The sequence below is a fragment of the Cupressus sempervirens genome, chromosome 10 (assembly GCF_028749045.1).
Source record: "Cupressus sempervirens isolate cs-2001-9-10 chromosome 10, ASM2874904v1, whole genome shotgun sequence".
Lineage (NCBI taxonomy): Eukaryota > Viridiplantae > Streptophyta > Pinopsida > Cupressales > Cupressaceae > Cupressus > Cupressus sempervirens.
Genome location: NC_143127.1, coordinates 762,265,217 through 762,289,002, shown reverse-complemented (window position 1 = coordinate 762,289,002; position 23,786 = coordinate 762,265,217). Strand labels below are relative to the sequence as shown.

At 37.3% G+C, this 23,786-nt stretch overlaps 1 protein-coding gene across 1 annotated transcript in view; it reads left to right on the top strand.

Annotated features, from left to right (window-relative positions):
- The first annotated feature begins 5,521 nt into the window (after positions 1–5,521).
- DPE1 (disproportionating enzyme) overlaps positions 5,522–23,786 on the top strand; it is a 219,586-nt gene continuing 201,321 nt past the window's right edge. Inside the window, exons 1-2 of the mRNA XM_089804174.1 lie at positions 5,522–5,996; positions 10,040–10,102. Of these exons, the coding sequence (XP_089660300.1) occupies positions 5,619–5,996; positions 10,040–10,102 (441 nt within the window). The 5' untranslated portion in view covers positions 5,522–5,618. The remainder of the gene's footprint in view (positions 5,997–10,039; positions 10,103–23,786) is intronic.

Sequence of the window (23,786 nt, the reverse complement as noted above, 5' to 3'; positions counted from 1 at the left end):
AGGGTTAGGAATACATTTTAGAATATGCCATTTGGCATCCACCACCAAAGCAGAGGGTTCTCAAAGACACATTAAAAGTTAGTACAAAATTAGAAGAATCCAAGAATGGTAGTCCAACTTTCGGGAGGCATAACTTTTGATCTGGGACTCCAATTGATGAATTGTTTACATTTTTGAAAAGCTCTCCAAGCGCTCTATAGCCGTGTTGACTAGATTAGTTTTTTCCCAATTTTTTGGGCTCATACAAGGCCATATAGTGCCTCAAATCTGACTTTGAAGCATTCTTAGGGGGTCTCTAGGCAACTTAAAACTACAATAACTTTCAAACTATAAAGCCTTTTGACTTGATTCTTTTTCTAGAATAGTTTAAATTACAAGTACAATCATCCCTCCAACTTGCACCCTCTAAATCATCATAATTATGGCTCAATTACAAAATAACCTATTTTTTGTACTAACACATCCGAGGTGCTAAAAAACACTAACCTAGAAAAGCAATAGTGGAACAGCGTGATGCAGGAGCATCGAGATTGGATTTTGGTGGAGTTATGATTTCATGGTTAGGGATGTGTTGAAGACACATTGGGGAACCTTTCCTCATGATTGTATAGAGATTGGATGGATTGAGCTGAAGTTTGTGCTATTTTTTTACCTTGTTGTTGGAACTGTGTTTTTCTAGTTTCTGGGTGCCTGTTGTGAGACGTGTAACTAATTTTGTGCAATGAATGGGAGGCTATGAATTTTAGGGATTAAAGAGGGCCTAGAGTGATATTTTTGATCCAAGGCACAAGTTCTAATTCCTTATAAGTTGGGACATATGGTAATTCTCCTAGAGTATCAATTTTTGGCAGTTTTGCGTGATAGTTTTCTATGCTTAACTTTTGGGATGGATGTGCACTTATCCTTGGTGAATCAGTCTTTGTGCCTTTAAGGGGTTGTAGTGGACCTAAAGTTCTACCTGAGGTTTGAAGCATGGATTCTAATTCAATCGGAGCTAGGAGATATCACGATTTTGCTCGAATATCAATTTTTGGACATCTAATTGTTGTTGCAAGCCGACTTGTAGCTCTTCAAGTATTTGATGTAAGGGGTTTATTTAATTTGTAATTGTTAGGAAAACTTGTGGCTTAGTTGGGTACAAGTAGGGGTCTTGTGGAGTCTTTTAGTTATTTAGTTGAGTGTGGGGAGTAGCTGAAGAGTGAGTTTTTCCTGAGTTTGTGGATAGAGCGCCGAATGTGAGGCAATTTACAACAGGATTGTGATTCAGTTGGGATGGAATGAAGGATAGATGCGAATTTGAAGAGCTAGAGCTATGGCTTAGGAACTAGAGGATCTCTTGGTGAACTTGAGGGTACAAGTGTGGATTATTCTTAATGTTCTTATCCAGTTGTGTATCTGGATTAGCTGGGATTGGGTTTGTAAGTTGGATCTTGTTGGATCTTGCATAACTAATTTTGTAATTGTTGTATGTATTTGGCCCTAACCTGAAAGGCCTTAAAGTCGAGTATATTGCATGTAATCAATTATATTTTATGAAAAAATAATTGTAATTTGGTATCATATCTTGCATTGTTGCTTCTTGTTATTGTGTTTCCGCTATGTGGTTATATTGTTGGGGGCTAGGACATCTCCTTTGGGGATTTTCCTACCTTGCGTTGCGTCAAATGGTATCTGAGCGAAGGTTGTTCTTAAGTGTGTAGATAGATCGCTGAAGTTGTGGTAGTTTGCACCAAGACTTGGGTTGGAGAAGTAGATCTAAGTTGATCTTGATTTGGTGGTGTATTGTTCTTTCTAGAGTCCTAGATCTCTTGGTTGTGAGGTGGTAGATCGTGGTTTTGACTTGCAATTGTAGAGGGCTTACAGATGGATCAATGGATATGAAGATGGAAGACTAATCTAGTTGAGGCATGATCATAGAGAGTTTGTGGATTGCAGATCTGTGGTCCTAGACTTGTGATTTGGTTCCTGATTGTTCATGCAAGGTGGCAGGTTCTAATTTGACTTGCAAACAATTCAGTTTTGTCACAAGGAGTGTGGGAAGGATTTGTTGCAGAGGGTCTGTAAAGATCTTGGAAGATGGCTCCGAGAGGATTGGACCCTGAGATGATTGCGAATCTCCGTGATGTGGTGGAGAGGAGGTTTTCTGAGATGTCTGGTCGGTTTGAAGCTAGTTTGGCTAATTGAGCTAAGGAGGAGGTTGCTCGGTTTGAAACTAGTTCTGTTGATTGAGATAAGGACAGGATGAGGAAGGAATTTTGTAGATGTTTGTGGAGCTGGAGTCTACCAATCCAGAAGAGAGTTGTTTGGCCAGTTAAGATATTTGTTCGTGAAAGAAGATGATATAGCAAGGTCGAGGTGGAAGAGGTTGGTTTTGTTGATCAGTTTGTGAAGTCTGATACAAAACTTGCAGAGTAGCCAAAGGTTGTTGCTAAAGATATTCCTAACCTTGTTGATGCTGGAATAGACATTGATTTTCATGATTAGTCAGTTGGATCTAACATGGAAATTGTAGAGCACTTGGTCATGGATGATCCGGTTGCTATTGGTGATGAGTTGTGTGTTATAAAGCATCTTGTTGTGAGCAATGAGATTGTTGAGATTGTTGATTATAAGGATTTGCATATGGTTGTTGATATGGATTTGAATTCATATGTTGTTGCTGATTTGGTTTTGAATCTACATGCTACTGCTTATGTGAAGTTTGTTGTTGCTGGTGTGGATTCACTAGTTGCTGATGTGGATGAGGGTTTGCTGATGGAGCATTATGTTCAGTTTGTTCTTGGGTGTAAGCATATTGATTGGGTTGCTAATATGTATTTGATTCTGATGTTTCAGTGGATGAAGCATAGATGGTTGATTTTTAGATTTGTTCTATTGACTTTGATGAAGTGGAAGCCTTTGGTAAAGATGAAGTTTGGTTACAGATCTTTCTTTGGGCATCAAAGTATGGGACATACTTTTCTATTTACTTGGGAAGTTTGATGCAGGAGCATCAAGATTGGATTTTGGTGGAGTTATGCTTTCATGGTTAGGGATGTGTTGGAGACACATTGGGGAACCTTTCCTCATGATTGCATAGAGATTGGATGGATTGAGTGGAAGTTTGTGCTATTTTTTTACCTTGCTGTTGGAACTATGTTTTTCTGGTTTTTGGGTGCCTGTTGCGAGATGTGTAACTAATTTTGCACAATGAATGGGAGGCTACACATTTTATGGATATAAGAGGACCTAGAGTACTATCTACGGTCCAAGGAACAAGTTCTAATTCCTTATAAGTTGGGAGATATGGCGATTCTCTCGGAGTATCGATTTCTGGCAGTTTTGCACGACAATTTTCTATGCTTAACTTTCAGGATGGATGCACACTTATCCTTGTGAATCAACCTTTGCACCTTTAAGGGGTTGTAATGGACCTAAATTTCTACTTGAGATTCAAAGCACGAGTTCTAATTCAATCAGAGCTAGGAGATATTGCGATTTTTTCTCAAATATCAATTTCTGGACGTTTAATTGTTGTTGTAGGCCGACTTGTGGCTCTTCAAGTATTTAATGTAAGGGGTTTATTTAATTTGTAATTGCTAGGCCGACTTGTGGCTTAGTTGGGTATAAGTAGGGGTCTTGTGGAGTCTTTTAGTCATTCAATTGAGTGTTGGGAGCAGCTGAAGAGCGCATTTTTCCCAAGTCCGTGGACAGAGCGCCGAATGTGAGGTAGTTTACAACAGGATTGCGATTTAGTTGGGATGGAATGAAGGATAGATGCTAATTTGAAGAGCTAGAGTTGCATCTTAGGAACTAGAGGATCTCTTGGTGGACCTAAGGGTACAAGTGTGGATTCTTCTTGGTGTTCTTATCCAATTGTGTATCTAGACTAGCTAGGATTGGGTTTGTAAGTTGGATCTTGTTGGATCTTGCAAAACTGATTTTGTAATTGCTATATGTATTTAGCCCTAGCCCAGAAGGCCTTATAGCTGGGCACATTGCATGTAATCAGTTATATTTTATGAACAAATTATTGTAATTTGGTATCAGATCTTGCATTGTTGCTTCTTGTTGTTGTGTTTCCGCTATGTGGTTATATTACTGGGGGCTAGGACATCTCCTTTGGGGATTCTCCTGCCTTGCCTTATGTCACAACGAGAGTTGGAATCTCTATTTGGCCTCAATGGGTATCCTAAAATACAAACACATTAAACAAAAACTAACACTAAGCATATTTTTGGGTGATACAAGATTTCCCTTACACCACTAGATGCTCTGCATTAGTTTCTCTATTACCAAGTATTCCATTCCAATATGGAGTCTTTTATGGGGGATGTAGAGTGCATCTGCATATGCCTTCTCCTAGATCCTTGGTGAGAATATTTGATTTGATTGCAGAATAGAAAGAGATGAAAAGGATGCATGTTTGGTCGCTATTTATAGTTGGTATCAATAAGAACACTTGGGAATCAGTGAGAAATTTCATAAAAGAAAATAAAGGTCTTTCCAGTGATGGAAAAAATGTGAGAATATTTGTAATCAGTGATGGATTATGTTTTATCCACCACAAATACTTGTAGATTGGCTTGAAATATGTTCTCATTTTCAATGAAAGGGTGTTAACCCCACCTTGATAACACTCGCCAAAATAATTTTAATAATATTTCTTTATTTATTTATATGATTGGTAATTGGTCAATGCTAGATAACTTTTAACTAGAGCTGTGAATGACTGAGACCATATTTTTTAGGGGCCTCATCCTCATTTTTGTTTGTGATTAACACCCTTATATCTCCTTGTGCTTGACCAACTATTCAAACTCCTTATCTCCCCAAATTCATTATGTCTCCCTGTCCATGTCAACACACCTCTTATCTCTTCGTTGTACAAGGCAAATATATTCAGTCAATTTCTAGACATGGTCTCTACAATGCTCCATCACCCCCCACACAAGTCAGCCAACCAACATGGGGCTCAAATATATTCAAACCCAAAACGTCATATTATGAGGCCTACAACACACTATTACATTGTAAGGTCATCCCCAACATTACTTTATCTATTCATTTAAAAATTCTATCAATCTTAAATGTTACATCTCTTAATATTTGTTAGATTTAATAAATATTTTAAATATTGCCCATAAAACCCCCTCTCTCTATACATCCAATCTTTCTTTAAACATATATACATATGTTTTTAATTTTTACTTTTTATTAAAAACATTATCAAAATAAATAAAATATTCTAAAATTGAGACACATCACCCCTATTTGAAAATATCTAGACTGATTAAAAAGCAAAAAAATTATTAACATAGTAACGAGATAAAGAAGTGAAGGATTGCTCGTGAATCGTGATGGATGTAGGCTTATATTGGTAAAAAGCCAGCTCGTCAAGATGACGTGCATGCAATTCACGGAATCTCACTTGTAGCCAATAGGAGAGCGCCATATAGGCACAGGTCAACATCGTTGGATCTTTTCAGTAACTAATTTCGTCGCAACTCATTCAAGTTTTAAAAAAACGCAAAAAAAAAAGAAAAACAAACGCTCAGTTCGAGATGAACTGACCCTGGCATTTGACTGTTGATGAGTTCAAATCTCATTCTCACCTTTCATTCCGTTGATGAAAAATCATGGCAATAGCAAGCGCATACCAGTTTAGATTGCCATCAAATTACGCGAGAAGTGAAAGCCCGTCGTCATTTTCATCAAAGTTTCGCCATCTTAACAACCTTAGCGGCTGCCGCATGGTAAATGTGGAGAGAAAATTTCGACTGGGAGTGAGAGGCAGCAGCATTTCGGCCAAGGATTTGGCTGAATATAAAATAGGAGAATCATTTCCTGAAGATTATGCAAGCTTTTATCCTTGTAAGGATCCTTCGGAGCGCAGAAGGGCGGGGATTTTGCTGCATCCTACTTCTTTGCCAGGTCCTTATGCAATTGGTGAGCTCGGCAAGGAGCTTTTCAGCTTCCTCGATTGGCTTGAATCAACTGGCTGTAAAGTCTGGCAGGTATTTTTGTAAAGTTTTGTTTTGTGGGCTGAAGTCTTTTGTTGACGAGCTTATTTTCTTTAGTAGGATTTTAAACTTCTTCACGTTTGGATATATTTGTTTGAGCTCGGCTGGCCTCGATGTGTTTGACCTAGGTCTTAATCTGCCTCTGGTTAGTTTGAGAGATCTGGGAAACAGAACAAATGAGCGTTCCACTGTTGCATCCATGCGAAATTTACAAATAGTGTCTAAATTTAAAGCAGTCTACAATTTCCCAAGTCGAAGTCATGTTCGAGTCTTATCCAATTTGTTTGTGTCGTTTCTTTTCTGCATCTTTACAGGATTATGGAATTAAACTCTTCAAATGATTTGATATGATGAATAAGGAAAGTTTGCTGATAGCAAAGATTGGAGCTCAGCCACACCCTGTGAGGAGGAGATTATTAGGGCCAATCTTGGAGTTCAGGCACACACTTGCCGATAAAAGTATGATTGAGTCATCCTTCCTTCTGTGTCAGACAATCACATTTACTTTGGTGTTAGTTTCTTGCAAGGTGCTTGGATTAAAGTTATTTGCCAGCACCTTACCTTCTTGTCCCGTGACCTTCAATACATTGTTGTCATTTCAATGTTCTAGTTGCACATTTTGGATGTGCCTGCCAGGATTATATTCTTCTAATTGCAGGGTATGGGTTTCTTTACCAATGCCAACTTCTTAATTGTGCAAGTTAGGGTATATATCCATTAATTCCATGCCCATGAAGTCTTTTGGCACCTTAAACCTCTTTCATGCGATTCAATGCTTGTTGCCACTAGTTTTCTTTCTGTCATATGAATAACTTAATTCTGCTTGACATATCTCAGAAATTCATGTGATTTTTGAAATCCTACCACTTGCTTTTCCTTGGTTTCTTAGGTATGTTCCCTTTGCTTACATCTGCATCCTACATCTGATTTTGCCATTTAATCTAGGTTTGAATACCACAGTCTTGAATCAAATGATCAGATTTGTTGAGTCATCACGAATTGCTTAGATTGTGCCCCATAGTTGTTGATGTTGTCCATTAGGGCCTTGCTGTTTGATTAGAGCTGCATTTGAACACTTCAACATTTCTTTGCCTTAGGTGATCTACCTTATTACTCTGCCGAGAGGATGCCAATCTCAATCCATTAATGCTGCTTTCTGCTCTTTGGTGTTGCTGACTGGAATACTACTGCAGATTGGATGAGAAAAGAGGGTCAAATGCAAGTGATATAGAATGACAATCATCCATAATATTGAACACAAAAAGGATCAGCCATAGTTTTAGGCAATATTAAGTTAGTACTAATTGAATTTGACATATTGTTTTCTGAAATTTCAGTAAGCACCTAACAGTTGACATCAAGTTTTATTGCAAAAATCTTATTTCATTACTTTACAGTTCTGAGTTTACACCCTTATTACACTTTGCAAATGGACTTTAGCTGGTTGTGGCATTCCAGTAGAAGTGATCAAGTCATTGATGGTAGGGTCAAATGCTCCAAATCTGAAGAGATTCTTCTCTACCAAATTCTTAATGCATGTCTGATTCCTCTCTGAGGAAAATGCTTTACCAAACCTCAGGCTTCCAGCAACCCTCCACATTTTCTGCAACTTGCCATTGTTGCTTCTCTAGAAGAGTCAAATGATCTAGGAGGATTTGACACTTTGATGGCACTCTTAACTCTTTTATCATTTCACACAACTTTGACAATGACAATGCTCAATTGATGACCTTAAGGGGCTTTTTAATGAATGGTTCATAAGGCACAACACTTGGTGAAGGTTTTGCAAATGGGGTTGCAAGCTTTGGGTTTAAGCACGGAGGAAACTTCATAGTTAAGCGTGCTTAGGCTGGAGTAGTACTGGGAGGGGTGACCTCCCGGGAAGTCCCGGTGCTTCATCGCTGTGAGCATCACCTAGATCCAATGAGTGCTAAGTGTTCCCTTTATTCTCATGAGAGATGGATTCATGTTGAATCACTACTCATGAAACATGTGTCAATGAGTTTGACTCAAAATTGCACAGTTAAATCCTGATAGCAATATCACAATTTGACTTGCTGTGGAAATTATCTCCTACTTATCAATTGATGAGCTTAAGGGGCTTTCTAATGAATGGTTCATAAGGCACAACACTTTGGTGAAGGTTTTGCAAATGGGGTTGCAAGCTTTGGGTTTAACCATGGAGGAAACTTTGTAGTTAAGTGCGCTCAGGCTGGAGTAGTACTGGGATGAGTGACCTCTCAGGAAGTCCTGGTGCTTCACCCTTGTGAGCATCACCTAGATCCAATGAGTGCTAAAGGTTCCCTTTATTCTCATGAGAGATGGATTCATGTTGAATCACTACTCATGAAACACGGGTCAATGAGTTTGACTCAAAATCACACAATTAAATCCTGATAGCAATATCACAATTTGACTTGCCGTGGAAATTATCTCCTACTTATCAATTGATGAGCTTAAGGGGCTCTCTAATGAATGGTTCGTAAGGCACAACACTTGGTGAAGGTTTTGCAAATGGGGTTGCAAGCTTTGGGTTTAACCATGGAGGAAACTTCGTAGTTAAGCATGCTCAGGCTGGAGTACTACTGGGATGGATGACCTTCCGGGAAGTCCCGGTGCTTCACCCCTCTAAGCATCACCTAGATCCAATGAGTGCTAAGTGTTCCCTTTATTCTCATGAGAGATGGATTCATGTCGGATCACTACGCACAAAACATGGGTCAATGAGTTTGACTCAAAATCGCATAGTTAAATCCTGATAGCAATATCACAAGTTGACTTGCTGTGGAGATTATCTCCTACTTATCAATGACAATGCTGTTTTGTGCAGCCAATTTATACTGTTTCAAGAAAACAAAAGGCATAGGACATAAATGGACAGAATGTGAGTGTTTGTGGGTCTTATAACTTTCATGACACCCTCATGTTCATTCTTGTCCAATAATGTAATACAGTTGTTCCTAGACAGAAGAATATAATACTACAAAAGAATCAAAGATAGACACCTGGCAGATAATTTTGCATAATCATCTCGCAATCTAAAGTTTTAGCAGTGTCTTCTTTTTCTTGAATCTCTCTTCTTGTGTGACACTGATTTGTGCACTTTATTACATTTGAATTTGTTTATGTGTTTTCTCCAGGCACACCTGATCCCTCAATCACTAACATAGGGCTAATTATTATGTTTTATAGTAGGTTTCTGTTCAGATCTTCAAATTAACATCACTTAAGAGTTCAATCTTTTGTACCTAGGTATGATTATCAGATATTGGTTTAGCTGCATACTGAAATTTTTAGATGCAAATCCCGAAGGCTATTGTGGAAGACAACCAGATAATGATGTTTTAGTTGTTCTTCAGATGTTGGATTGAAATTTTTTTTTCATGGTTTCCTTCATTTTGTCATTTGTAGTAGCCAGTATTTTCTCACATGGTCTCACTCCAAATTAGAGTTTTAAAGACTTCTATTTCTTGTTGGTTAAAATTTGTGGACAGATTTTGGCTTATATACATTACAGAGGGCTTAGTTTGCAAATGTATCTATATCAATATTTAATGAATATTTACATGATTGTAATGGGTAATGTCTTTGTGTATGTTTGAGTAAAATTAGCACTGGTAATGGCTTTAGTGTCCAAGTAAGCAATGACATTTGTAACTAACTCAATTTGTGTAGCAAGATTGTATATAGGTAATAGGAGATATGGGTTGCATGAAATATTACTATTAAAATTTATTTGTTTGAAGCTTCTTCAATCCATAATGTAAAATTATTAACGTTTTTCAAAGGCAGTTGGCTACACAATTTTTTCCCAAAATATATTAAGCTACATAATATTTCTCCAAAATATATATTAAGTCACATAATATATTTTTAATTCGATTTCAACAATGAGGTTTTGACAGTACTTTTCCAATCATATGATCTCATCTGAAATGTCTTTGTTCTTCTTTCTTGATTTCAACAATCTGAAAATGTTATATTTTAACTCTTGACTCTATTTTCCTAATTCTGGTATGACATTTACTAATTTACAGGTTCTTCCTCTTGTACCTCCAGGACGAAAGTCTGGTGAAGATGGCTCCCCATACGCTGGACAAGTATTCCTTAAATTCAAATACTTATATTCTTATAGGGATTAACATTAGAGTATTTTCTTTATTATAGGGAACCCTAAAGTTTTTGATCCATTATTTTTTAGGAAATATGAAGTCGAATGGATAATTAACCCAGCGATATTTCTAATGTTAAAATTAAATACCTTCTAATTGATCTACCTCTTTGTTGAACTCTTAGGCTTGATAATAGTATTATGTCTGTTGTCTCTTTGCAAGGCGTGCATCTCATATTAAATTAGAGAACTATGTACTTTTACTGTAGAGCATAGCAACTGATTACACAGTGTCCTTAATGCTTCTTCTTCAAGTGCAGGAAAGGTGGGAAAACATATCTTATTACCATAGTTAACATAGTGTACTTCTGTTATATCTGCAAATCTGAAATCTGGCTGGGCAACACAAATATTAAAAGCTAACAGATGTTGAGGTGAATGTTGGAGGCATTTTTGTTGGTAATCTATTAAATATTGAAGCTGCATAATATTTTAATCTCACTCTGTTTAATATTTTGAAAATTTAGAGCTATTCACGAATAGCTTCTTTTCAATGGAATGCTACAAGGAAGAGGAGCATGCCTTATACAAAAATATATATATATCAAAGATGTGAGGTTTCCGAATTAGATATTGTTCAATATGTATTAGAGACAACTGTTTTAGACTAGAAGTGTAGAGGAAAGGACTATATGTGTGGAATGTAATTCCATTATGGGGACATGTCATGATAGTAGAGCTATGGATGAAATTAAGGATAAAGATTTATACAATTTTTAAGATTAACTAACACGTAAGCATTATGATCATGTCCATAGTTTGCAAACTCTGTGAGTACTGTCCATGTTGCTGAGTAGTCTTTTTTCTTTTGGTGGGTGAGTTTTCACAAGTTTAACTCTTGCATTTTTATAGTCCCAAAAATGTGGGTAAATATGTGTATGCAGGTAAAATATGTTTTTCAAATGTTTTTTTGCTATAAAACCATGCAATTTCTCATTGGAGATGTCAATTTTTTAATTTTATACATTTTGTAATTCAATTTTACAAAAGAAATTTTCTTCTTCAAGTAATTTTAATTTTTAGTACTTTCTAGGTTGCTGATTATTTGCCGCATTGAAAATTTTGGGCTTGCTGAGTGCTCTCCGTGTGCGAGTCTGCGAACTATGATCATGTCAAGTCATCACATATCACATGCAGATTTATGCTTCTCAAGTACTTGTTTTGAACTTCTTCTCCAGGTTGCAGTCTGTTATATCCTTTGCTTGGAATAGCTCCCATTCCACCTGATCAGCCCAAGTATTGTTTTAGGCAACTATCTTTCACGATCATCAAGAACTCCAGGAAATATGTTTTCAAGTATCCATACTTAAGGGACCATGAGAGAAGGAAAATGTATATTACCTGAAAAGGGGTACCCACACACCCCACCTTCGGTCCTAAAGAATTCATTTGCTGTTGGAATGGAAAGCAAATTCTTTTTGCATGAGTGCTTGTTTTCGATATCTTCATACTGCCAAGGGGATACATCATGCTTATCTTTGATACTAGATGAGAAAAGAAAGCTATTTCTCTAGGGTTCACAATGGTTCATGAACAAATATTCTTTCATGAACCCTTGGTATCCAGCCATAAATCCTATGGGTGACCTCAAGCACAGTCTTTGACATGGTTCTATCTACAAGTACTAGCATGCAAATTCTAGGAAGAATCCTCTTTACGACGGGTTAGAGATTCAATAGCTGAATTGAGTATAGCCTCTGAACTTATTTTTTATTCAGGGATTACACACTCTGCACAAATCAGATTATTCTTGAGATAGAAATCATAGATGGGAACAACCAATTGATTGTGAGAATTCCTTTTTACTTCAAAATTTGCCACTAGAATGAAAATCTAGCAAGGGTAAGTTCCTTGGATGATCCTTTGGATAAACCTAACAGGAAAGGAAATAGTGCTCAAGATTGAGAAGTGGATTCTGTCATGCCACATCTAGAAGCTTAATCTCAAGAATCCGAAGATATGAGAAAGAGCAAAGAAGATGAAATAAGCACTTTCCAGGCATGGTAATCAGGAACTTTACACTAGGCTAGAATTGGAAAGGCATGTGAACAGAAAGCTCGACAGTAGAAGGATAGCTAGCTAGTTATATCCATTTCAAAATGATTTCAAATTCTTGTTTTGGCTGATAGATATGGAAAAAAAAACAATGACAAACATGAATTTAGAAATTGTTGACATTGACAATACCCCAATGCCTGTGCATGTCGCAAAGGCCAAGATCTCATTGTAGACTGAGAACAGATTAGTTCAGACATGGCAGAAAGAAATCCAACTCCTCAACACATGGAGATAAATTATAGAAGATTATCACAACAGAGGATGCATCTGCACACACCTCAAGTCTTTCAGATCTGATGCAAAATTAAAGTAGTCATGTCCCCACTGTAAGAAATAGAGATAAAATTAGAGAAGATTATCACAACAGAGGATGCTCTGCACACACCTCAAGTCTTTCAGATGTGATGTAAAACCAAAGCAGTCATGCACCCACAGTCAGAATCAGATCAGTTAAACTCAATGCAGTGTGCTAATTGAAATTTCAGGAAGCAGAGATGTTTCCTATTTCCCACAAAGTTACAATTTCAATACAATATTAGAAATCAAGAGCCCACTAGGTCGCATGAAAGGCAACATTGTTTTTAGAAAACTGATCTCCTAGAGCAAGGGAGACCTGACCTTGATGCAAGAAACAAAATTGACTATTGTAAATATCCTGATGTGATTCCGAATTCTAGATTAAGATCCAATAGACAGAATAGGTGGAATGACTATTTAATGGGATCCATGTGAAATTTCATTGTCCAAACTCTAGAAATAAGATCTTAAAATTTTGTGTCTTAGTCAAGCCTAGGTATGTCTGAGTCTAGTTATAAGTTCTCTTTGGTGGAAAGAGTCTTCATCGGGTTTTTCATTTTTCCCTTCCCCCACATTTCATAGTAGGGTGGTTTTCCTTTATGTTGTGAGTCTTACAGGTAGTTTAGTACCTAACCCGATGGAGATTCTTGCAACATGCAAAAATTATTCACAAAGCTGAGCTTGCTTGTGGTTTATCATATTTGCAATGAAAAGAAGATGCTTGCGGAAAATTGAGCTTCGCCTTCTCCTCGGCGGGTTTTCAACCCATGAAGGCGATTTTCAGCCTAGAGCAACAAATGATGCTCACGGATCCATGTAAGAAGATAATGAGGTATCTTATGGTAAATTCCTATTTTCACTACAATATACTACCTTGGGGAATATTCAGGATTCATCACAATGCTCAGAATCATCTCAAGCAGAAAACTCAAAACTGACTTCTCCTGAGCAGGTTTTCAACCCATGAAGTCAGTTTTCTGCCAAAGGCAATTGTAAAGGAAAAGAAACAAGGAAGTGGGCCCCTTTTGACTTTTGCAGTCTTTTTAAACTTCCTCGAACCCAAAGGAAGTATTAACTCAAAGGATAAAGTTTAAAAGAAAGCCTGGGCAAAGAAATGAAAATCGTCTTCTCCTCGGTAGGTTTTCAACCCATGAGGACGATTTTCCACATTCAAAAGAAAATCAACTTTGTAAGCGGATTGGACCCACAAATTGTACAAAAAACATCTTAAACTGATAATGGAAACAATCTAACCATTATGGGAAAGGTATACTCATTAGAATTCAACTAGGGGGATATTTCCTTACGGGGTACTCTGTTCATAATTTTCCGAAACTTAAAGGGAAATGGGAAAGTAAGTGTGAAAGAATGGAAAGTTACCGTTGGGCCAATAGAAACAGTGAAAAGACACCGAAATATCTGTTAGAGCTCTCGTATTTACTATTTCAACAGATTTATCCTTTAATTCATTCGTGTGGCGCAAATCCTGAAGATCAACGGGTGAATTGAGACTCCTATATAGATGGAAACATAAGAGTTATTCAAACTACCACTTTTTCTTGAACTATTATTCTATTAAATTGCACAACTTTTTCAAACAACTTGTAATTGCGAATTCAATATTCGGTTCTTCTTCTAGATTCAAAATTTCAATTCATTTCATTACCAGATAGAATGACAACTAGGTTTGTGGGTTTTGATGGACTGAATGGAATCAAGTCCACATTGCAGAATTTCATGGATACTTCACTCCGTTTTTATAATATGCAAGACTTCCAAAAGAGGCTGAGATCAGAGCTGATTCATCCCATAACTGACAAGCTCCGAGGATGTGGATTAGTGGAAGCAACTGTTTTCCCGGTGGCAGTCCAAGCTCCAGAATTGATTTATGAATGCATAAATCATTATAATCCGGATACCAGACAGATTGTGTTACCAGATGATACAGTATTGATCTCCATTAATAGGAAAACTGTGATGAATTGCCTCTGAGTTCTGGAACGGGAGGAGTTTTCAGATTTGACAGTGGGAGGAGCAGTCTTTGAGTTCTCTGTGAAGAAGATGGTTTGGAGGAAGGAGATTATGTAGTCCTGGTTTCAAAAGCCACGGAGCGCCGAGAGTAAGGTCCCCAAAACTCTATTTGGTACAAATCTCAAACTCGAGATTGTAGACATTTTGGTTCTCCTACTTAGACTGAAAGGTGAGGTTGAAGCTCTAAATTTTGTTGAACAATACAAGTTATTTGTTCGGATATGCAGTATATAGACTGTGTGCATGAGGAAAGTGAAAATCTTTCCATTGCTCTTAGTGCCGCAAAGTTCTACAACACCTTCTAGATGTCTTCCTTTCTGATTTACATGCTAGCATCTCTACAGTTATGGCTGGGCCTCCCAAGGATAGAAAATTTTCCCGATGATGTGAAGTGTTACGAGTTCTATCCATGTTTGCAATTGCAAAATAGTTATGTGGAGTATGTCAAAGTTAATGATGCATTCATTATGAGAATTTGCAAGGAGCTCCAGGGATGCCCAGAGAGAAGATTTAGCCTGGAAGCAATGTCAGCTATTAGTCATTTTATCCAGTTCTCATCTTTCTCGTATTTGCACCTTGCAACTTTTGATGGATTCCCCTTGAAGCTGTCCAGATATTTGAGCGACATGATTGTGCTAATAGAGATCGTGAGGCAGGAGATCCAAGTGAACGTGCTGAGTGGGGGCTTGAAGAAGGGATATGAGTTCCCTATGAAAGTAGGAGCTTTCAGTTGCGAGTCCCGATCTGATGCAAAGAATATGCTTAACGTGTTCGAGATGCGATACAAATTGGAGATGTATGAGGTCCTGAGACCTATGTTTGATCCGAACAGATATGCTAGGGAGGTGTTGCAGATTGGGAGTGTGATCAAACACATTACCACTATTGAGGATTATTGGGCAGATTGTAAAGATGAATTTGAAAGTCGAGATTGTGTTTTCGCCAGGCTCATAGTGGAGCAAACAAAAACATACAATAACAATTTTGATATTGAGGAACTTGAGGATGATGGGCAACATATGTATAGTAATACATATCTGACTAAGTTAAGAAACACTCCTATCCGTTCGGAGCCTTACGAGGATGCTGAGGAGGACTTGGAAATCATGATGGCCCGAATCATCAAAAGAACTGGAAAGTGGGTCGAATGGACTATTGCGAGGAGTAGAAGTAAAAGCACATCGGCTCAAGCTTCTCCAACAGCTGCAACTCTTTCCTCCTCTCAAGGTGGCACAACAGGTGTAACCTTGGCCATTACTCAAGGACCAGCTCAACCATCAGGGGGAGGTGACCAAACTCCAGACAAGAACATCTCCATGGCTAAGACTTGTCATGATGGCTCCCTCCCGGTTATTGGAACCCAAACTGAGGCCAAGAAGAAGACAGAGGAGCCAAAAGATAGTGCTGCCACCCCAATTTCCTCTCCTCATGTCACTCCAGTTCCCTCACCTCATCATAGTCCAGTTCTGCAAGTAAGTGCTACACTTTTGCAACCAAGTAGCTCCCTAGTGCAGATAGTGGATTTGGGAGATGGAATGAGCAATAGTAGTGAATCTACTGAATCAGATGAGGCAACTAAGAAAACCTCAAAGGTGGAGAAAGGCTAGAGCTCTTCCAAGCTCATTTCTCAGGCCCCGAAGAATCCCTTCTCTTCGACTGCGATGGCAATCACTCTAGTCAGGAAGAAGACGTTTAGCATAGACTTACTTGGGATGACCACCAAGGTGATAGGCAAAAATTCCTGGTTGGAGGACACTTTGGAGAAGAAGAGGAAGAGGAAGGATGAAGGTGCTCCAAACAAGGATGCCTTATCTCTTGCAGTTCGCTCTGGGTGTGCTTTAAGGTCGGTCAAGAAGCAAAAGACCTTGTCTATCCTTGGACAAGATCCTAAAACTGGGCACCTAATAATGGAGATTGCGAAGCCCACCAAGGATGGATGAATGGAAGATATGACCGCAGATGATTTCACTCTGCACTTTGTAGATCTTGGAGAAGCCAGACATGACACCAAGGTTGGCTTGTGGAAGTCAACCAATGAAGGCGGAGATAGAGGAACTTAATAGATTTATTAGACAATTGGTCACTCCACTGGCAAGTATCTCCGGAATGTCAGTAACAAGTAATCCTACTGCTGCCGAGGTTCAAGTCCTTATCTATCAGCTTCAGGAAGATAGGCACTTTGGTCAAATTGGTAAGGATTGGACTGGGAAGCTCAAATTGGAGGGAGTCTCCATTATAGAACAAATTGGCAATGTTATCTTGAGATTAGAAACAGAGAAGTATAACATCTCAACAAATATAAATACTTTGGCTGGAGAAAGAGTGAAGAGTGATGATTGTATCTCTCTTCTGAAGATGATTATTCAAATGAAGGCAAAGGAAGTTGTCGAAGCAAAAATCTTGCCAAAGGGAGATGAACCTCTGTTCAAATGGCTTCAGAGCATGCAGTTCAAATTAGAAATGGTCTTGTTAGCAAAGAAAGGACTTAAGGAGACAGAGGATAAGGTGAAGAAGGACCAAGACAGACGTTTTGAGCTCATGAGGGGGTTGCATATAGATTCGCAGACTAGCGGCCAAGGGAAAGGACTCATTGGAATAACCGTCATGCATGAGAATTTCTCCAAATTCATAGATATTCTGACAGACATATCCTCTAGTAATCAAAACAGAGTTGCTGAACTCCAAAAACTCAGCGGATGCATACATGTGGCCACAGAGGAATTGCAAGATCGATTGAATGTTGTGAAGGAGTTGGCTAGGGAGCATTCAAAGTGGCTCTTGAGATACATTGACATATACGTGCCTAGGCATGAAGAGCTAATCCCAATCATTGTTGTTGCTAAGGCCTATAGGGCAAAAGTAGAAAAGGGAAAGAAGGCGAAGTGATTCATATTTCGCCCATTTCATTTTTTGATGTAATCATTGTAATACGACAAACTGGTTTCTTGCCATTTGTCATTCTTTTGAGGAGATGAACCGATTGAACTTCTATTGTAACGGTCATCTCATAACCCTATATGTATGAAATTGAAAGATTAATAAAAGGTCGTCTAATTTTTGGTGTAAAGTACTTGATGTTGCAGAGTCAATTGAATGGTATTTTGTATCAATTATTTTCTATTCCATTTTTGTTAGTTGTTAATTACATGTTTTCTCTTTAATCTAAATTGAGGCAAGGAATGAACAGAGTTTCATTCCCTTGTTTCGAAGTAGTGAACGGATGTGATAAGTAGTATCATTGCATGTTCAAAGAGAAATCTCTTAGATGTTATTCCCTCCAATTAATCTTTCCTTCTCTATAGCTTAGATCATAGCTGAATTAGTTTAGTTTTCGTTGCTATGTTGTTTTGAGTTATTAAGCTTTGCGAGTTCATAAGATGTGTGGGTTTACGAACTTAATCAATTCTTTAGAAATTACTTCTTGCTTGAGTTAGATCCTATTGAGGCTTGGCTCGGTTTTACCTCTCCTGTTCTCGGGTCAAGAACACACCCCATGTAAGTTTAGGAACGAAACATAACTCATTGCAAATCAATAATAGGGAGCTGTACCTATTAATTCAGAGAAAGGTTAGCCGTTTCAAAAGCAACTTTTCAACTGTTTGTAACTAGATATAGTTCATAGTTTTGGGCAATTAAGAGTCAGAATTAGAAAGAACAAATTTGTTTACCAACAATAACAAAAGTACTTGTAAACATTTTTCGACAATTTCGTATAAAATGAAGTTCTCATTATTCTATCATATTAATTGAAATGAAGCTGTTTCTCCTTCACATGAGCTTGAAACTACTGTTACAGGACTCGGCGAGTCCCAAGGTGAGGCTGCCTCCCGAGGCTAGTGGTCTTGTTCCTTGGACTCAACCGAGTCTTGGGCAAGTTTTCATGGACTTAGTGAGTTTTCACAGACTCGGCCGGTCCTGGGAGAGTTTTCATGGACTAGATGATCACTTGACGAGTCCTTACTGAGTTCGAGCCTTGGCTAAGTTTGTGCCGAGTCCTAGCCTGATTTGGGCTTGCCGATTGTGAGGATTGTAACACTACATGAAACATTTCCACAACTAAATTTACTACCTTCAAGTGAACAAAAATAAAACCATTATGAAAGAATCGCCTTCACATGAACAAGAATATGACTAATTGTTGACAACTACATAAATGAAACAAAATATAACCAAATAATAAAATAACTACTTTCATTCAAGTGATAACATGAACTTGAGTGACAAAAGAGAAATTGTGCTTTCATCTTGTTGGTTCCCAAAACCGTAGATTGGAATCCTATGGGTCTTGCCAACTCGATGCTGGGATATCCAATCGGTTATGGCCAACTTGATGGGATTGACCAATGCGATCCAAATCCCTTGTGCTTCTGGCTTTGCAAAACCAAGTTGGGTGTACTTGATCTTGGACAAAACACTTAGATCCAAGACGCTTAGAGCAGATTGATTAGAACGCGAATGCATTGAAAGTTTTCCTAACGAAAAGAATCATAGAAAAACTTTAAACTTGAAGATTGTGAATTGAGAATAATAAATGAATATATGAGAGTTTTAAAAATAAAAGTGGTTATTACAGATGATTGCAACAAATGAATATATTAACTCTTCAAAGGCAAGATATGAAATAATTGCCAACATATGGATTACGAATTAAGAGTAATATAAAGACCAGTGCTTAATCAAATGGGCAATTAGAGTCAATATTAAAAGTTGAAACGTACAACTTTATAAAGTTCAATGTATTTAAACTATTTTTTTTTTTAACAATTCAGATGCAATGGGTCAATTATATGAATGCAATTTTAAACTAGTCTAGGATGCACTTTAACTCTTGTGATATGGAGACAAACTAGACATAAATATGGGAACAATTAAATATTTCACAATATCTATGTTTATCAAATTTAAAATGCAATAATGACCTAGTCCACTTATCCAAATTTTAAAATATTTATAGAAAATAAATAAAAGTATTTATAAAGGACACAAATAAATAATATTTCAACTCCAAAATTTAAAAATAAATAATTATGCCAGAAATAAAATCGCAATAAAGACACTCCTTACAGATGATCTATCTATTGCGAATCTATCCGGACCGCATAAAATTCACCCAATAATTCAAATCCACGACCTTTGTTCAATGGCTCATTCCTTTACCAATGAAAGAATATAATATATCAAATTGTGCATAGGATCTGTAAATTTTTTAATATGAATATGAATATTAATTGTATCTGAAAAATTGTGTCGTTCTGATTTTGTATCTCCTATTTATAAATGGCTAAAGGGTGTCGGTTGCTTTTTCAAGCACTGCACCTTTTCATGACAATAACCAATACAAAAACATAGTGTAATTTTATCAAAAATAACCGACAGTTTAGATGATCTAAATGCCCTCTTCTCAATGATCAACTTTACAAAAATGTTTCGAGTCTCCATATTTTCAATTCATGCAAGCTCCTCCTTCAACGCACATATTCATAACTCCTACAATGAGACAAATAATTGTTAGATATGAATCACTAGACAATGATTGGTAAAAACCAATGTTCCAACGACTCTTCTCCAGCAAGCCCGTCCATACTGTATCAGGCTCTGAATATTTCTTAGAAGTCTATTACTCTTGCTATTCAAGTATTTGTTATGCCTTCTAACACTTCAGACATCTCTATTGTCGTCTTTACCAATGAAGACTTTGGGTGACTGTCATATTCCAACCTTTCTATTCATTTCTGCATCATCTCCCTATTTCTTCTGATTACAGCTCCAAATAGGATGTGAGGGATCTCATTCAAAGTGATGTGACTAAGGTCGAAAGAAATGTTTCCACAATCTTGTTGGGTATTCAAATATTGCATGTCTCTTATATGTCGCTGCTTCTTTGGACAAAACCTCTATGGCAACACGATCTTACTGATGTCTTTATTACTGATGCTAAGACGATATCCATTTACGGCATGAAATTTTTACTCCTTATCGGGTCTTCAACACTGTGCTGGCAATAATTTCATTTCTCTCCTTTGAGGAATTAATATATTCATTTGTTGCACTAATCCATACTTATTCTTATTTTAAAAACATTCATATAATCATTTACTTTTATTCTTAATTCAATCGCATGTTTGGAGTTTTCGATAATTCTTGTCGTTAGGAAGACTTTCATCGCATTCACATTCTAATTGATTTGCTATAAGGATCTTGGATTTAAGTGTTTTGTCCAGGATTAGGTGCACCCGCCTTGGCCTTGTAGAGCTAGAAGCGTAGAGGATCCATATTGAATTAATTGATGCTGTCAATTTGGCCTTAACTGGTTGGATATCTCAGCATTGAGCAGGCAAGGCTCGTAGGATTCCAATTTGTAGTTTTGGGAACCAACACATCCATTCTGGAAGTTTTGAATCTTTAATGTCCTCTTTAGAAAGGGAGAGCATCATGAGAGGTTTTACCTCCCATCCATTGACGAGTGGTCTTTGCACAACTTCCTTTCAAAAGTGGCTTGATCCTACAAGACAGGTGTAGAGATTGGGCTTGGTCTAATTGCCATCAGAGTCTTTGGAGTTTAGAACCTACATCAATCTTAGTTAGGCACACCCTCAATACTCCACCCTTAATGAGCGCGGCCTTCTTGACTAGACATTTATGTTAGTATTTGAGTCTATTTGACTCTTTGGGTCTCCATGACCAATCGTACAAGCAATAACAATCTAATGACCCTAAGGAATGGTGAGCCTTACTAGCGACTGCTAACATCTATTGTTCTTAATAGTCAAGATACCAAGGGAAGTCCCCTCTCAACAAATCTCTTCCATTATAAATCATTTTTAAATATGAATGTTTATAATATATTCTTCTACTTGCCTCCCTAAAATATGAAAGGAAGACCTCTCTTAGCAGGACAACAATCTAGTTTCACTCCCTTGACGTTATGTTCTAATTTCTCGTTTATATAAACTGTTTGATTAGGGTTTGATCTAATAATTCAAGTATAAAGTTATAACTTCCTTATTGATGACATGCTGTCATAGTTGTATATTGCTTTGGTTTGACCAACTGAAGATTTAATCATGATTTATGATATTCAGAGTGTTATTGAGCCGTAAAGATTATATCATTATAGATAGTTGTGATTTCATTCTCTTTAGATTCAAACTTACAGAATAGAATAACATTCATATGCAGATGATTTTTAATGATGTAATGTCTCCTAATCGGACTTCACTTGTTTTATCATAAAACTCCTAACTAGGGTTTGCATTGTACTTGGAAATGGTAATTTACTTAGTCTCTGTAATGTCCGTTGCTAGGAGGCTACTGATTCCCCATGATTAACATGTATCACTGTGCATTTAAATCAGATTAAATTAAGAAATGATTTGACAATTAACATACTCAAGCCCTGATTTCTTTCTTCTTTGCTAAACACCAACTTTAAGGAGAATGGGGATTAACTTGTTGTACAATGCTTAGAAACTAATCCACGAATTGGGTCCCTTGTGGCTTTAGGACTGCAGCCATTTGTCATCTTCGGATTTACCTACCCTGTGAGGATTTACTCCACCTCTCCCTACACAACACCAAACTATTCTCTTAAGGGGCGATAGTGAGTGATTAAGGAATGGCTACAAGTGTACTAACTTCAAATGTTTTATGAATAAATATGAATGTATTTATTCACAAACGTATCTATCTATCTATATAAATGCATGTATGTATATGTATAAATTAAATACAACATAGCTGATATAAAATACAACATACCATATATCTATCAAGACCATATATTGGGCCCTCATTTATAACTGTATTATTACATTAAATATAATAATATGTAAGTCAATATTGATCCATAGATCAGTTCCAACATGCCATTTTCTGTTACAATGTACTTGCTAGTAGTTAAATATGATTTAAATTTCTCTTCTATATTATGGTGATGTGTTCGTTTCATTGCAATCCTTCTTTTCAGTGTTCCACGGGGTCGCGTCCCCTATTCTTTTTGGCTCGTACCCATCCCGGGGACGAAACGGGGACGTGGGGACTGATTTTGGCCGTCCCCAAAGCTGTCCCCTTTTTGCCAATTCAGAAATGTCCCTGGAACGGCAAAAAAATTTGGTTAGGAAACTTGGGGACGATCAGCAGTATTGGGGACGACAAAGCCATCCCCTAGCCATCCTCGAAACTTCTAGCCGTCCCCTTTTTTCCAGCTAGTCAGGTAAAGGAAAAACAATAAATTTTGCTTTTTGTGCGAGTATGTAGTTGTCTTAAAGACATAATAAAAATGTGCAAACTATATTTTTCTATTAAAACACTAAAACACTTACTCTTCTACTCATTTTAAGATATGATGTACTTGCTAAGAGGGAAATAAAAACATAGAGCAACAGTAGTAGCAGCATTGAGGAAAGATTGCATTTAGTATTTCTATTTACTGCTTACTATTTTAGTTGCACTTCTCTTTATTCCATTCTGATTTCATGCATAATACTTGGAGACTTTAGAAATTTTGATTTTACTATGCATGTATGTGATATGTTATAATGGAGGTACTTAGTATTTGTCATTTGATAATTTTCCATGTATTGATCTTCTAAAATGTCTATGGTGAATGGTTTATCAATGTTATGATATGCATACTTGAATTTTGTCTCTTTATATAGAAAAATTATTACAAGGTAATTGGTAAATACTTGCTTGTTAATAACAGAGACCGAAAGGTCAATTTATACAAAAGGAAGAGACGATGTTTCCGTAGGAAACGATCGTAAAGAATAGAAACATTCTATTCCAGAGAAAGCAAAAAACGAAAGCAAACTAAAGCTAAAGATATTTACAAGATAACCATTAACTAATAATAGACGTCTTATCTATTATTGTAATACCCTCCCTTAATGGTTAATCTATCTAACACACCAAGCTGTCCTTTGAATTTGACAAACTTATCAGGATCAAGAGGCTTGGTGAGAATGTCTGCAGTCTGATCTGAGGTAGGAACATATTGCAGATCTATAGACCCGTCTTCAACCAACTGTCGTATGTAATGACAATGAACATCCACATGCTTGGTTCGTTCATGGAAGACTGGATTCCGTGCTAACTTGATAACGCCTTCGTTATCAACAAACAGAGTAGTCGGTCCTGCTGGTGACGTCTGCATATCCCCAAGCATCCGACGAAGCCAGACAGCTTCACATCCTGCCTTAACAGTCCCTCTATATTCAGCCTCTGTA